The 16,555-nt window shown below is 45.7% G+C and overlaps 1 protein-coding gene across 3 annotated transcripts; it reads right to left on the minus strand.

The window, feature by feature from the left end:
* Positions 1–1,852: 1,852 nt before the first annotated feature.
* On the minus strand, positions 1,853–13,050 carry EIF3D (eukaryotic translation initiation factor 3 subunit D). 3 transcript variants are annotated; one of them, XM_067559420.1, is made up of 15 exons: positions 12,911–13,050; positions 11,527–11,660; positions 11,013–11,058; positions 10,455–10,591; positions 10,273–10,358; positions 9,741–9,813; positions 9,184–9,299; positions 8,801–8,933; positions 7,941–8,088; positions 7,564–7,694; positions 6,105–6,190; positions 5,658–5,787; positions 4,622–4,764; positions 3,095–3,375; positions 1,853–2,005 (listed from the first exon to the last, which is right to left on the minus strand). In XM_067559420.1, the coding sequence occupies exons 2-15, from the start codon at positions 11,647–11,649 to the stop codon at positions 1,992–1,994; spliced, it is 1,647 nt and encodes a 548-aa protein (XP_067415521.1). In that variant the 5' UTR covers positions 11,650–11,660; positions 12,911–13,050; the 3' UTR covers positions 1,853–1,991. The 3 variants fall into 3 exon arrangements, with proteins under 3 accessions (XP_067415521.1, XP_067415522.1, XP_067415520.1); XM_067559421.1 differs by lacking the exon at positions 12,911–13,050 and adding an exon at positions 12,722–12,860 and having other exon boundaries at positions 9,184–9,296; XM_067559419.1 differs by lacking the exon at positions 12,911–13,050 and adding an exon at positions 12,722–12,860.
* Between the last annotated feature and the right edge of the window lie 3,505 nt (positions 13,051–16,555).

Below are 16,555 nucleotides of genomic sequence, written 5' to 3' on the forward strand. Positions count from 1 at the left end.
TTGTGTCTTTCGTGCCAACTTACATTTGCAACCTCACTGTTGCAGAAACACAGGCACAGCACACAGTATTATCAACTATGGCGAGACTGACTTACTTAAGGCATTGCTTTTTGCTGCCTTTCTAGTCACAGGGTTATTACAAAAGTGTTGCAAAGGATGGAATTGGCTTCCCTGTTTCTTTAAACAGAGAGCTAAGAAAAGAAATCCAGTGGGTAAGGAAAATGATTGGGGGTGACAACAGGACCCCAAGCCTCACATTCCAGGTGTTGATGGGGATTTAGCTGAAGCCAGGCTGTGGGGAGTCATGGCATCTTGGGTCTGCTCTGTGGCCCAGTTTGGAAGTCTCACGATCAGGAAAGCCTGATGGTAGAGCTTAGGAGACGGTGGTGGCAGCTACATTCATAAAGCTCACTCCTTCCAGTACTCGTATCCCTCTGCTGCTTGCTCTCACGTAGTGAACCCCACATAAACAATATCAAAGGGGTGGCAACCTCTTCCCATTAACACTAACCATTCAAAACACATTTCAGTTTAAATTATAAATATTGCTGACTTATAAGCAATGTTATGTAACGGAGAGGTGGATTTTTGTTACCTTGGACAATTGAGCGTACAGCCTCTGCATAGCCTTATTGGCTGGGGGTACTGCTAAGGGGGAAATGCTTCTTTCCAGGAGGAAGAGGAATCCAAGGCATCTTATGGGGAGGGGGCACAGTCTGATGCATTTAGAATGAAGCTGAATTCCAGGCCTGTGTGAAATCCCTTTGCAGGATGCTGAGAAGTAACTTGCTGGAAGAGGTTGGTGCAGGGACAGAAGAGCAGATCAGCATTCCATCTGTAGGAGTCTAAAGCCAGAGAAGCACCGTATGCACAGCTGGTAGCAAATTCAGGGGAAGCAGTTTTCCCTAGGAGGTTCCACTACTACAGCTGTAGCCACACTGACCAAAGTAGGACTGACTGGGCATTGTATTAAGGGGATGGCACTCCTGAATGGCAGAGGCAGCTAGGTCTCTCTGACAGGTGAAATGATTGCTAAGTATTAAATGAAAAAGCACTTTTGGGATTAAAAGTGCTAATGAAATGGTACTGTTCAGTACCTCCTTCCAAGAACACACACCAGTACATTGCAAGGCAAGGAAGTAGCAAGCTATTAACGGTAGCCTAGAATTAAACTCCCCATTTTCTACATTTACAACCTGAAGATTAGCATGTTCTTTTCTCTGCACCGGCCACACCAGATAGACATAAGGCCACAGGGGAACTGGTGGGTTATTAGAGAAAACCCTGCAGTACCCATATCCAACCAGTTCAGCTTGCCAAAACTAGTCGTAAGCAGCATTCATAGATTGAGAGGGTACCACCCACCTCTGCAGAACTGAGACATCTACATTAGCTTGAGAATTATTTCATGGGAGAAACCTCAACCTAGTGCCAGAAATAAGTGGTCACTGCCAGTAATACTCATAAGGCTCTATACTAGCTCTCTGTCATAAAAGGCTACCAATAGTTACACATATTTCAGATGCACTCAGGTCTCTGACAATATCACCCCTTGTTTCAGGGAGAAAAGGAAAAACCACTTAACCTCTATTTCCTTTACTGCAGTAGAGAAGAATATACCTCTTTTCTCAATTGGGTTAAACAGAAAAGCACCAGCCCAAAATGGTGGCAGAGAAGACATAGAAATAGTTGGGGCTGATACAATACAGCATACTGCTTTACAAAAAGTGTAACAGCTCACTTGTTGTTTTCAATGGCTGCTTTCATCCCAGGATTCCTTTTCACACCAGTCCTGTAAACTAGGTTTCTGTGTACAGCATATTTAACCGTAAGACAATGAACAAGAAACTCATTAACAGAACAAAAACATTTATTCCATTTGTTAGACTTGTAGATGAGTATGGTGCAAAGGTTCAGCTAAGATTCCACCCATCAACAGCACAAGGGTGAGTGCCTGTGTCACTGAAGCCTCTGCTTCCTGACCACAGGGTTTAGCTCTCTTCCTCTGAAAGAGAGAAAAGAGGTTGTAGTGGAACTATGTGAAGCAGGAGACACACCCTCCCACAGAAAATGCTACAATAATAATAATTATAATAATAATAGAAGACATTTTCCTCTTTAAGTTACATCTTGCCTGCTCTTTTCACCCAGTACAAGACTGTTCATTAGTCAGGGACCCATGTACAACAAAATCACATGTCCACATAAATTGCTATAAATTATGTTGCTGCATGATTTGCTTATGAATCCAACATTTTTCATTAAAAAAAGTAAGTTTCTAGCCCTTAGACTGTGAAGAAAACCTTCAAAAAGTGAAGAGATCCAGTGAGGTCTGCCCAAGTCTACAGACAGCTTTAAACAGCATTAAGATCTTTTGAACATAAGCTTCAAATCAGTTTGCCTCCCACAGTGGAGATAGAATACAAGGGGCACATGCCAGAGATCAGGGATTGTTTCAGACAGTGAGGAAAGCCTGAGTATTTGCCTCAGACAAGGGGTTGAATCTTGCTCACGTGTAGAAACTCTCCCAGACTGCATGATGAGTGCCCTTGCAAAACCCCAAGCACTTGCTTTCCAGAGTCATCCATCTGAAATTGACTCATTAGCTTAACTGGGCTAGCCACTCATTTTTAATGTCTCATTTTGCACTTCTCTTTATCTAGAATTTCATAATAATGGCTTCTCAATAGCTCTGAGCACCTGCTGCTCATGCTGAAATCAATCACTACCACCCCCCATGTTGCAGTATTGCTGAGGTTTCCTTTCCAAGTGGCTCCACCTTGCACTGTGTTTTCCTCTCAGATGAATTAGTTTCCCCGCCATAGTGACAGTCATGCTGTAACTCACTTCTCATGTTTTTAGATCTCTCTAGGTTCCTTTGTATTTATTTCATTATCCTTCCAGTCTCTGGAATTAAACAACACATTTACTCTGCTTTCACCACTGATCAGAACCCACAGACTGTACTCTCCACATACCACCTCACACCTTGATATGCATCTTGGAAATTCTGAGATCTAATCCCCAGTTACATTACCCCTTTTTTCTCAGGCCTTAATCACTGAGCACCTGAGCCACTGAATGTTCTACAGACCTTCCTCTTCCTCCTCCTCCTCTTCATCATCATCCTCCTCATCGGAGCTGAATGTGCCATCAGGAAGACTATAAACACGAATCACTTGCTTGTTGGGGTCTTTGAGGATGAGGTATTTGCCCTCATCGAGTTTCATACAGACATCAATGACACAGCGTAGGATGCCCCATGCATTCTCCATGCTCAGGTTAATCTGGCTGGCAAACTCATTAGGCTTGAACTGCTGTGTGCCCAAAATCACGTGGCGTGCGGAATCCTTTACGTGGTAACGGGACACATACCTGGTGAAGAAAGGCAAAAAAGGTCAGGAGACCCAGCCCAGACATCACAGGGAAGCCACTACAATGGGTGATCACTGAGATTTTCACTTCTAGGCTCGGCTGCAAGAATCGACCCCCCACTTCAGAGGGGAAAATGGACAGGACTCCTGTTGGGGAGCCATTTCTGTAACTGAAGGCTTGTCTACACTACAAAGTAAAGTCAATGTACAGTCACCACAGTAATTAAGGCAGTGTTCACATCCACACTATGGTCCTTCTGTTGGCAGTGCATGTCTTCACCAAGAGTGCTTCCACTGACTTAACTGTGTGGGGCATGGAAAGCTGGAGCCCTGCCACCACAAGGGCTCACAGCTGATGCCACCCCATGCCCCAGGGCTGACAGCCCAACCTGTCCGCCATTGGCGGCGGGGGGGCTCCAGCTGAGAGCTGCAGATGGGGCTGACAGCCAACAGGTGATGTAAGTAATTCAGTCTACACAGACACTGTGTCATCCTAACTACATTGACCTAAGCACTATGCCTCTTGTGGAGGGGGAGTTATTAAGTTGATGTAGTGGGCAGCTTACATCAGTGGGAACTACATTATAGGGAACACGCTTACACAGTTAGGTTGAAGTAAGCTGCCTTACGTCGATCTAACTCTATAGCGTACACCAGGCCAGAGTTAAACATAGGGTTGCTAAGCGGAAGACAGCAGGAACCACCCTTCCAATGCTCAAGACAGAAGAGGTGATAAATAAGATGAAGATTCCCCAGCCCCACAAATAGGAAAGACGGAGATTTAACAATATAGTCATTAGCAGGGAGTTCTGATTCCATCAATAGACGAGTCTGTGGTGGCTGCATGTCACATGGACAGAATCCAGAGAGACTGCAAAGATGCTAGATTTGAAACATCAAGCATCTTATTTTAAACACCCTGTCACCAGACATTAAAAAAATGTTAAAGGGAAAGTGTGCCATGCTGGCCAGCAGAGGGGGTTCTAGCTAACAGAACTGCATTAGCTCTGAGCCAACATTGTGGAAGTAAATATGGAAAGACACACTTTGCTAAGGTGCTTTGTGGACTGGAAGGAAAGGCTAACATCAGGAATGAATTACTCAGAAGATCAGTAATGGGACATTAACTTTTAAGTTGTCAGTTTCAAGTCACAGACCTCTCTCTCAACTCTCTCACACAAACACTACCACACAACAGCAAAAGCACTTAGAAGGAACCTGACAGGCAAATCATATATTGGTCTCACCCAAGTTTAAGATACTCTGATCCAGCCAGCAGTGCACAACATGTCCAGCGGGCTAATTTGTAACTGTTGTTTTTCAGCTCCGTGGCGATCACAGCTCCTCTCTGAGAATCTAGCTTCTGACGCCAGTCTACTCCATTGCAATGCTGAAAAGAGAGGTCAAACCCATGGTCAACAACCCATGGGTGCAATTATCTTTGCAACTATGCTGAGGACCCACAGGGATCACCTGTGATCTTCCCAATAATACCACGCAGGAAGAGGCAGAAGGCTTAAAAAGACTTCTTGATTCTGGAGGGAGTGATATGTATAGGCCAGCATATAGGGTGCTAGTTGCAGAAAAAAGTCAAGGGAGAGCTTCATGGGACTGCTAGCACATGGAATGCAGGAGCTGGAAGAAGGTTCAAACAGACTACCCAGCACCTGGGGGATGCGGAGTCAGTTTAGCTGGCATTGCTGGTCCTCCACAGTCATTCTCCTCTGACAGAATATAATGACATAGTAGATACATGGAGTAACACTAGAGCAGTGGTTCTCAATTTCTTTCCACCCACAGAACCCTTGCGTGCCCATGCCATGCCCTCAGAACCCTTGCCCGACCATACCATGCCCTCGGAACCCTTGCCCACATGACATACCATCCACCGAAAAGTCAAGGAAATCTTCCTCTTTTCGGCAGCACGGTATTTGCTTGATTTGGCGGCGCGCTTTCAAGGCCGTTTTCGGCGGGCGCGCGAGCGAGCAGCTGATCGGCGGGCGCGCGAGCGAGCAGCTGATCGGCGGGCGCGCGAGCGAGCAGCTGATCGGCGGGCGCGCGAGCGAGCAGCTGATCGGCGGCACCAGATTTTTTAAAGATTTGGCGGCGCAGTACGTCTTCTTCGCGGAACCCTTCCGCTCAGCCCACAGAACCCTAGGGTTCCATGGAACACCATTTGAGAACCACTGCACTAGAGGCTTGTCTCATGTCTTGCCTGCTGTACCTGGTACATCAGACAGCAGTGGAGGAGCTACAGAGGTTTGGTATCTGGTTCTCCCTCACCCTGGAATCCCATTCGTTCAGTGTTTTGATGTTGATGAATGACACTTCTCCACCAGCTCCTGTCATCACTCCGTCATGTTCACAGCGGACAATGAGGTCTATGTCATCTCCCAGCTTCCACCTTCGGTACCTGCAAGCAGTCTGTTGTGTTATTCTCCATCTCCAGTCCTGGATCCACTCAAGCACCCACAAAAGCCATTCCCTTCCTCCCCCAGCAGCCCACAGTGAGGATTTCACCCCTCTTTCATACCCCGTATGAAGGTGAGAGATACTGGCCTGAATCATAAGTCCCAGAATCTCTCTCATCACAGAGAGTGGCAGTGCCCATAGGAAATAAAGCTTTGGTCACACCACCACTAGCAAGTTGTTAACAGAAGTCACACTTCCACCCCTATTATGAACCATCCTTCCCCAAACCTATGCACATGCTGGAAGCAAACAACATACCGGTATGCAACAGAAGCCACTTCATTCTTATCCATGTCATCCTCCACAAATGGGTTTGGGTTGGGAAACTTGTATTTTTCCTTCTCCTGCAGAGAAAGCCAGGACAGATCACGAGAAGCCCAACAACTTGAGAGAATTAAAGCAACTGATCAGAAACAAAGAATCCTAGATATGAATCATAAAATCATAGAAACTTAGGACTGGAAGGGATATCAATAGGTCACATAGGCCAGTCCCCCGCTCTGAGGCTAGACTAAGTATTATCTAGACCAGTGGTTCTCAACCTTTCCAAATTACTCTATCCCTTTCAGGAGTCTGATTTGTCTTGCATACCCCAAGTTTCACCTCACTTAAAAACTACTTGCTTATGTACTTACATTTCGATGTATAGGATATACAACAGTATAAACAAGTCATTGTCTATATGAAATTTTAGTTTGTACTGACTGATTGTGCTTTTTATGTAGCCTGTTGTAAAACTAGACAAATATCTAGATGAATTGATGTACCTTCAGAAATCCTCTGTGCATCCCTTGAGAACCATTGGGTGTTTGTCTAACCCAGTGTTTCTCAACTGGTGTTCCGCGGAACCCTGGGGTTCTGCGAGATGAATTTCAGGGTTCCGCGAAAAATTGAAACCGCGCCGCCGAAAAGGGGAAGATGTCCCGGATTTTTCAGCGGAGGGTATCGCATGGCCCCGCAGAAGTTAAAAAGGGTTCCACGGCCAAATTTAATTGAGAAACATTGGTCTAACCTGTTCTTAAAAACTTCCAATGAGATTCCACAACCTCCCTAATTTGTTCCGTGCTTAACTACCCTTACAATCAGGAAGTTTTTCCTAATGTCTAACCTAAATCTCCCTTGCTGCAATTTAAGACCATTACTTCTAGTCCTGTCTTCTGTGGTTATGGAAAACAATTTATTACCCTCCTTTTTATAACAACCTTTTATGTACTTGAAGACTTATGTCCCCCCGTCAGTCTTCTATTTGCCAGACTAAACACACACAATTTTTTCCCAATCTTTCCTCATAGGTCATGTTCTTCAGACAATTAATAATTTTTGTTGCTCTCCTCTGGACGTTCTCCCATTTATCCATATCACCATCTCCCCTTGGAAATAAGGACTCTTTCCCACAGGCAATCAGCATCCAGTGTTCCACAGAGCATTTTAATTTGGATCAATGCTGTCACAATCCTGACTGGTTCAGTGATGGGGAGGGATTTCCTCTTCCTGGAATGCTCCATGAAGATGAAGAAGAGGAGGGGTATTCTCTCTATAAACCCCCCACACATACAAAATTAATCCCCACACCCAGAATTGGAATGATTTCTATGTAAAGTAACCCTGCCAACAGGCTGCTCCAGCATTTACATTGGTAGTAAGTTCCAGACCTGCAGACTGATTCTTCACAGTACTGTCTGCATGACAGATCTTGCTAAGCCCACTTGCCTCTTACCATTTTCAGACACTGCTGGGAGAAGTTGTGGTTGATGTAGGTTGCTTCCATGGCCAAGTTGCGGGGTGAATTGAAAGAGTTGCCCTCGTCCTGTGGTGGTTCATTAGCAGTTTCGCTCACTGTCAGCAAGTCTGTGAAAAGAGCCAGGTACAAATGATCGTCAAGAGGGTCATTACCCCTCTCAAAAGAGACACTCAACCCCCACATTGTGCACCAAATCTGTCCAAAGCCCAGGCAGGTACTGCAGCTGTTGGGTTGCTCCGGGCACAGTGTGGACACTGGAGATGTAATATTGACTTAAAGGAGATAAGGAAAACTAAATGCAAAAAGCAGTAATTTGTCCCCTTGCTCAATCTTGATCCTGGCAATTTCCTCACCGAAGTCAGAATTGTCCCTCTTGTCAAAGAAGAGTTTGGACCCAACTCTCTGGACAATGATGTCCCAGGAATACACAGACCGAGTACAGCTCATCAGTGTGGCTAGAATGGCATCTGTGGCAAACACATTCCCCTGCGTCTTTGCCAGCTGCAGATGGAGGGAAAAGCGTGAGTGAAGACAGCATGAATTCTTCTCCCCACCACCCAAAAGGAAACTTCTGCCTTAGCAAACCAGGCACTGATTCCCTTCTTCCACCCTCTGCAGGCCAGACCAATACAAGACTCACATCAATGACATCTGGACACAAAGGTGTCAAATGCTACTTCAACGTGAACTCATTCGACAAGCTGGGCAGCCAAATGCTGCCCAGAAAATTCTGTCCTGCACATGCCCAAGCAAGTTGGGGAGAAAAGACAGAACTATAATAGAGCAGAAGGGATACCTGCATCTGCAAGAAAGAGAATAAGTTCTTCATCCTGTGTCCCTGATTCCATCCACACTCTGAGAGTGATCCTTTCCTCTCAAGACCAGAAATCTTGGGAATCAGATCGCTGACCCTGATATTTCTCTTCTCCCTCATCCCTCTTACCTGTTAGTCTGCCTAATCTGCCCTTCCAGAATAGATATTTCCTTTGGCTGATATCTATCCATGCGTTAATTGGTTCCTGCCTTGGTCAATGCTATTCCCTTTGCTATGGAGATCACAAATTTCTGCTCTCTAAACAGCTGCGGCCTGGGATGTTTTTATTAATCTCTTCTCACTCCAGGAAGCAGCACCATCTTGGACCCCTTGGTTTAGGAAAGACTGTGATTTGTACTAAGAACAATAAGTGCTGATAGGCAGGAAGGGGGATTATACCTTGCGAATGACTGGGTCATCAGTAGTGGTGACAGTATGAAAGATGCGCTTGATGCTTCGCAGGAGCCTCTCATTCCTTGTGGTAATGCGGTCAAAGGCTTTGTCATAATATTCCAAGGCTCCACAGCACTCTCTGCAGACATAAGGAGAGGATAATCACGAGACACCAGCACAAATAACCTCATCTCAGAGTGCCAGGGGGGAACAGTGACTGGCAGGCGTATTTCTCTCTGTGTACCTCCCCCAAAAGGAGAGTCATAAAATTGGATCACTAATCAGTACCTTGGGGAAAAAGGCTCTGGCATTGTATAACACCCCATCCCTTTCCACACAGATTACGCCAAAGGAAATACCCACAAAGGCCCTCGCTGTCTTGAACTCACATGTCCTGTGGCTCTGACACCTCCAGGTAGCGCATCTTCATCAGCCGAGGAAAATCCATCTCCTCCTTCACCTCCCAGTCACTCCGAACTTCAACGGAGGAGTCACGAGGCTTCTGCTGTGTAGCCAGAGGAAGGGCAGATGGCCAAAGAAAGAAAGAGACAGACACAGCACATCAGGATTTGTGTGAAAACAGTAACTAGAGGAGGGAGTTGGAGGAATGCTATCACAGGGAACAGGGCACACATCAAGGGCTCAAACTACAGCATAGCAGATTTAGATTAAATCTCAGGAAAAGCTTCCTGTCAGAACAGTAGGACAATGGAACAGATTGCATAGCGAGGTTGTGGAAGCTCCTTCGCTGGAGGCTTTCAAAAGGAGGCTGGATAGCCACCTGTCTTGGATGGTTTAGACACAACAAATCCTGCACCTTGGCAGGGAGTTAGACTACATGACCCTTACGGTTCCTTTAACCCTATGATTCTATGAGATCTGTATAATAAGAGCAGCCAGAGGAACTGAACAATCAAACAATACAGTTAAAAATCAGTTACTTTACCTGTGATTTTTGGTCCCATTTCTGCCTCACCCCGAACTGCTTCTGAAATTTCTTTTGTAGACGTAGACGGTCTCTGTAAAGAGAGGAATGTGACAAACTCATGAAAAGCAGCCCCAATAGCATGTCCCCAGCACTACCAGATTCCTAGTGGACCCCACAGCTGGCTGAGGCACTGTAACGAGGAGCTATGTTCTCACTGATCCTTTGAAAATGGCAACTTCAGTGGGATAATGCTCCTTTTGAAGACTGTACTACAGCTTTCAGAAGTACATGCTACTTTTTAAATGCTAATTTCTTTCCCATGAGTTGTCTTAGAAAGCCCCTTTGGTTCCACAGTTGTCACACGAAACCAGCACTTCAAACCACAGTCCAGCCCAGCCAAAGACCTGCCTTGAAGTCTTGGGGTTTTGTTTCTAATGAGGGCTAATAGATTTTCTTACAATAACTCAATTGACAGAAGCCAATTAGCGTAACTAAAGACCTGCTCATAGACTCCAATACCAGCAAAAAGTTCAAGTTTGGGGGCCCTCACCTCTCTTTCTGTTTTGCACTCTTAGGCAGAGTCTGCATGTTGAATTGAAGCATGTTCCGGCGGTCTTTGTCTCGCCGAAGGTTCCTCTGAGAATGAGGAAGATAAGGGATGCTCAGGTTATGAATGAAATCTTTACAGCAATTCCACTGTTTCACAAAGGTTTTAGAAAACATGGAAGTTACCTGTGCAAATCTCATACGATTCCTTTGGTATGCTGTCTTCTGTGTACGTGCTGTGTCCACAAGCTGAAAGCTGGTCTCATCCTCCTCATGAAAATACGCATACTGGCTTCCCCCGCCAAACTGAGATGAATACTTATCTGAGGATACAATGACTCAAATTACCATGCTGCCTGTCTGCAAACCATGCCTGATAGGAAGAGCTGTTAGCACTTCTACCTTGCCACTTGACTCACCCCAGCTTGAAACCAGAGCTGTGACTTTTCCCTTAGTGGAGACCATTGTGGGCAGGCCCCCTGCCCTCCCAGACAAATACCATGTCCCAAGGTAGCTCCAAGCCAGGAGCAACCCCTAAGGATGGGAAAAACCTCAAGTGCCTCTCTCCAAGGGTAGGGCACACTTCTGAGTTGAAGAACTTTCTCTCTCTTGAAGGAGATCTGTAGGACACAGGTTTCCCAGACACCATTGGAGGCAGTGATGAGGGAGGGAAGCAGGGATGATAGCTGAAGAAACCTCATATGAAATATTTCAAACAAGAGCAGCCATCAGAATAGCACTTACTTGTGTATCTCTTGTCCTGATAAGTGGCTCCTGTCCAGTCTGCAACCTAATAAAAAAAGACAACAGGAAACAAAGTTGGTGAGTTTGTGCCAACAAACACCTTATACTCTCTCTCCACAATCCCACACACACAGGATTTCAAGTGGAGTGTCCAGGATCTCCTAATCCAAATGCCACTCAGCGAGAGCAAATAGTGTTTTATGTTCCACAGCCTACCTTACAATCATCATATAACTATCAATATTCTTTTAAACTCCTTGCTATGCTTACACACACTATCACAGCATGTGCTACCAGGAAGTGTTCATATACCACTTCTTACAGCACCTGCAATAGGGGATAAGGAAGCTATAAGGAGCAGAGCACCAATGGTATGTGTGTAGGGGCACTATAAGGAACAGTACAGGACTCAGTGAATATGACACAAACACCTAACAGGAATTGCCCTACAGACTAATACATGGGCATTAACAGATTGCTCCAATGATTCACTTATCAGCATTAGCACAGGTACCTTTCCCAGACGATCTCCTTTGCTGAAGGGCTGATATGGCATGTCTTTGAACTGCTCCGGAACAGCACATGGGCCCCAGCCTGAGGGGTTGTCCTGGATCACAGGTGTCATGAACTTAGCCATCTTCTACAATCCTTTAAAAAAATGGGATGGGGGTGGTCAAGTGTTATGAACATTTTAATTCTACAAGATTGAAGATGAGGCTGCTGGGAAACTTCATCTGACACTGACTGGGCAACGATGCCCATTCAAAAGAGAAGAGTAGGTGCCACCATTTTTAATGAGGACACATGCAGAGAAAAATTCCCAGAGCTAGGGTCATTGCCCAGAACTTCTGGGGTCAAGGAAAAGGGGAAGGTCTCAGGAACTCTGACAGCAGTGTCGGTATGTAATAACATAACAATTACTTTCCTGTGTAAGAATCTTATCACCTGAAATGAACTGTTAGACAGAACTGGTCAATGGTCATGTAACCTGCCTCTGCATGTGACCAATATACAATCCGCCAGAAAAGGGTTTAATACCTCTCTCTACTGTGCATACTAGGCCAATTCTTTTCCCTGATAGATATTTCTTCCTGAACACAGCTAGTAATCACTTTGTGTCTTAATGTGTGAGGATCTACAGGCCTTGTCCTAGCTAGTGTCAATGAAGCAGCTATTCTTATTTACAGGAATATCTAGCCCTGTGTCACTAAGACCCAGATCCTCAAAGGTATTTAGGCACCTAACTCTCACTGACATCCCCAGGAGTTAAGCACCTAAACACATCAGAGAATCTGGGCCTGTACGTGTTCAGCCATGGCTAGAATAGATCCGCCAGTGACAAGCAATGACCGTCAGCAGCCCCGCACCACACACGCTCACTCGGCTCAGCTGGGCGGCAGGGCCCGGCTCTGCGTGTGCGGGCCAAGCGCTGCCGGCCGGGAGCCGTCCCTGGGAACCAGGGCCCTGCGGGAGGGGGCGGGCGAGCAGCCACTAGCGGGGCGGCCGGGCCTCTGTCCCAGCCAGGGCAGAAGCCGCGCGGGTCGGTGGCGCCTCGCGGGCTGAGGCCTAGGTAAGGCCCGGGGAGGCGGAGCGAGGCCTGGGTTCCCCGCGGGGGGGCGGCCTCTAGGCCCGGGGTCCCGCGTCCGGGGGATCCGGGCCCGGCAGACTCGGACTGGCGCCCCAGCCGGAGCCCTGCACGCTCCCCTCACCTGCGTGGGCCCGGCTGGCGGCAGGCGCGGACCCGATGGAAGCGGATGCGAGCGGCCCGGGATTACCAACCAGCTTAGCTGCCGGCTGCCAGAGAGAGACCTGCGCGGCGCACACAGTTGTACACCATTCACGTCATCACTCCGCGCCACCCCCAACCCCAGACGAACTGTCGTAAAAAATAAAGTTACCGTAAAGCACACAACCCCCCCCTCTCCGGGCCGTCGTAAACGAAAAGAGTACACGTCCTTCTATGACGTCAAAAAAGGCGCGGAGAGCAGCGCTCACTAGAGTTCGGTTAGAAAGACCACCCTAGTGGCGAAGAAGATACCCAGGTGCTGGGGCGGGGGGAGAGCAGGGTCAGTCTTCCAATTTCCCACAGTGCACTGCGTGTCATCCTCATCCCACAATGCACCGAGCTCCCCAGCATATCCCCTCCCCCAGTATCCCACAATGCATTGCTTTCATTCTGGCTGTGCTGTCTGTCTGTCATGCCAGCAGTAGTCCCGCAATGCGGGTGAAGCTAGCGTGGCGGGGATAGCGAGGAGGCTGCTTTGGGCTATGTTCCCCATAAGGCTAAGCCAGGATCCAGGCTGTCGGTGTGAGGGCCTGGTCTATGGTCTCATGATGGGCTCCATACTGTAGGGAGCCAGGCCTTGCCACCATTATTACTTCAGGGCATTGCCCAGCATAAAAACCTCCATCCTCCTTCCTCTGCCTTAGGCTGCGGGCACCCCTGGAGGCACAGAGCGGATCATCTGAAGAAAAGGGGGAGGATGTTATTTGTCTAAAGCTGAACTCCAGCAGTGTGTCTTTTCTGCTGGTACAATGCAGGACTTACCTGTCGCCACAGGAATTAGTTCATTGGGGTGGGTGAGGCTGGGCAAGTCACTTTGCCTCTATGCCTCTTAGTTTCCTCATCTATAAAGTGGAGCCATTGGTACTGCCCATATTGGGTGAGACCAATGGTCCATCTGTTCTTTTGTCAACCTAGTTTTACTTTTGGCCTTCACAACATACCATGGCAATAAGTTCCACAGGTTGACTGTGCATTGTGTGAAGTACTTCCCTATGTTTGTTTTAAATCTGCTGCCTATTAATTTCATACCCTAGTTGTTGTGTTCTGTGAAGTGGTAGATAACACCTCTTTATTGAATTTCTCAATACCACTAATGATTCTATAGACCTCTACCATTTCCCACCTTAGCTACCTCTTCTTAGCTGAACAGTCCCAGTCTTTTAAATCTCTCCTCTTACAGAAACTGTTCCATATTCCTAATAATTTTTATTGCCCTTCTCTGTAACTTTTTCTTTTCTAATATCTTTTTTGAGATGTGACCAGAACTGAACACAATATTTGAGGTGTGGGCTTACCATGGATTTATCTAGTGGCATTATGGTATCTTCTGTTCTATTTTCTATCCATTTTGTAATGGTTCCTAGCATTGTTAGCTTTTTTGACTGCCACTGCACATTGAGCAGCTGTTTTCAGAGAACTATCCACGATGATTCCAAGTTCTCTTTCTTGAGTGGTAACAGCTAATATAGACTGTATCATTTTCTATGTATAGTTAGGATTATTTTTCCAGTGTGCATTACTTAGCATTTATCAACACTTAATTTTATATGCCATTTTGTTGCCCAACCACCCAGTTTAGTGAGATCCCTTTGTAACTCTTTGTAGTGAACTTTGAATTTAACTATCTTGAGTAATTTTGCATCATCTGCAAATTTTGCCACCTCATCCTTCGCCCTCTTTTCCAGATCATTTACAATTATATTGAACTGCACTGGTCCCAATACAGATATTTGAGAGACTCTGCTATTTACCTCACTCCGTTCTGAAAACTTACCATTTATTCCAACCCTTTGTTTCCTACCTTTTAACCAGTTAGTGATCCATGAGAGCACCTTCCCTTTTATCCCATGACTGCTTAGTTCGCTTAACAGCACTTGGTGAGAGACATTATCAAAGTCCAAATACACTATATACACTAGATTAGCTCTGTCCACATGCTTGTTGACACCCTCAAAGAATTCTAATAGATTGGTGAGGCGTGCCTTTCCTTTAAAAAAGTTCTGTGGACTCTTCCCCAACATATTGTGTTTATCTATTTGTCTGATAATTCTGTTCTTTACTATAGTTTCAACCAATTTGCTTGGTACTGAAGTTAGGTTTACTGGTCTGCAATAGCCAGGATTGCTTCTGAAACCTTTTAAAAAAATGTTAACCTTCCAGTCATCTAGTACAGAGGCTGATTTAAGCGATAGGTTACATACCACAGTTAGTAGATATTTACCTCCTTTGTAAAATGCTTTGAGATTTACTGATGAAAAGTGCTCAGTAAGAGCTTATTATTAATGACCTTTCTTCTATCATCCACACAACTTCCTGGAATACCTGCATTTTTCTTAATTTTCTATTTATTCTTCCCATAACCTATGCTGCTGAATTCTTCAGAGCAGTTCTTTCAATACTTCAGAGGACGTGTGTGGATTTCCTTTCTCCTCCTAGTCTTACCTGCTGAATGGAAGGGAGAATCCCCTGTTGGTATAAAAACCTATTGTTTACATTGTGCAGGTAGTTGGGATTATGCTCTATTTTATTCTGTTATCCTTGTATCCCATGTCATAGCAAAGTTTATTGAATTGAAATCATTCTTTCCCTCTCCTCTCAGCTATTTGAAGGAAAATATGTGGGCACCTGGCTTTTGAGTGGTGGTCTAGTAGTAAATTAGTTCCATATATTATTTATTATCTGTAAGGTGCTAGGCACTCTACCTGATCAGCACTCAGCTTACTCTCTGAACTCAAGAATATTGCTTTTTGCACTGAGGCTTTTCTTGATAATACCCAGGACACCATTTTCTCTGTCTAAAATCAAACAGAACAAAGAATGCTGTTTCACCCTGCTGAATAAAATAAATATTTGCATTTGTATAGTGCTCTGTATCCAATTATCTCAGAGTGCTTTACAAATAGGAATTAGGCTTCACAATGACCCTGCCAGGCAGGTAAATATTATCCCCAATGTTACAAATAAGGAATATCAAGGTAGAGACAGATTAGAGACCAGCACCTCACACAGTAAGTCTGTGGTACAGTGAGGAACAGAACATGGCTCTCCTGACTACATGTGTATCATGCAATGTTGGTGTAGCCATGTCAGTCCCAGGATATTAGAGAGACAAGGTGGTCTTATACAGAGCTCTTTATGAGGCGAGGCTAAGGAAACTGGGCTTGTTTAGTCTGCAAAAGAGAAGAATGAGGGGGGATTTGATAGCAGCTTTTAACTACCTGAAAGGGGCTCCAGGGAGGATGGGGCTAGGCTGTTCTCGGTGATGGCAGATGACAGAACAAGGAGCAACGGTCTCAAGTTGCAGTTGGGGAGGTATAGGTTGGACATTAGGGAAAAGTTTTTCACTAGGAGGGTGGTGAAGCACTGGAATGGGTTATCTAGGGAGGTGGTGGAATCTCCATCTTTAGAGGTTTTTAAGCTGAGGCTTGACAAAGCCCTGGCTGGGATGATATAGCTGAGGTTAGTCCTGCTTTGAGCAGGGGGTTGGACTAGATGACCTTCTGAGGTCCCTTCCAACTCTAATATTCTATGATTCAGCCCACACCTGAAGAAGACCTCTGTGTTAACTCAAAAGCTTGTCTCTCTCACCAACAGAAGTTGGTTCAATAAAAGATATTACCTCACCCACCTTGTGTTTCTCTATGTGTATCAGGTAGGGCAGCATAGCAGGATAGGAAGGATGGTTTAGTGAAGTTTTTCTCAACCATTTGGGGTTGATGACCCCTTATTCGAAATCAAACATTTCTGTGATCCTCTA

Source organism: Emydura macquarii, unplaced genomic scaffold (assembly GCF_026122565.2).
Source record: "Emydura macquarii macquarii isolate MOO-44397 ecotype Brisbane River unplaced genomic scaffold, CSIRO-AGI_Emac_v2 contig_2205, whole genome shotgun sequence".
Taxonomy (NCBI): domain Eukaryota; kingdom Metazoa; phylum Chordata; order Testudines; family Chelidae; genus Emydura; species Emydura macquarii.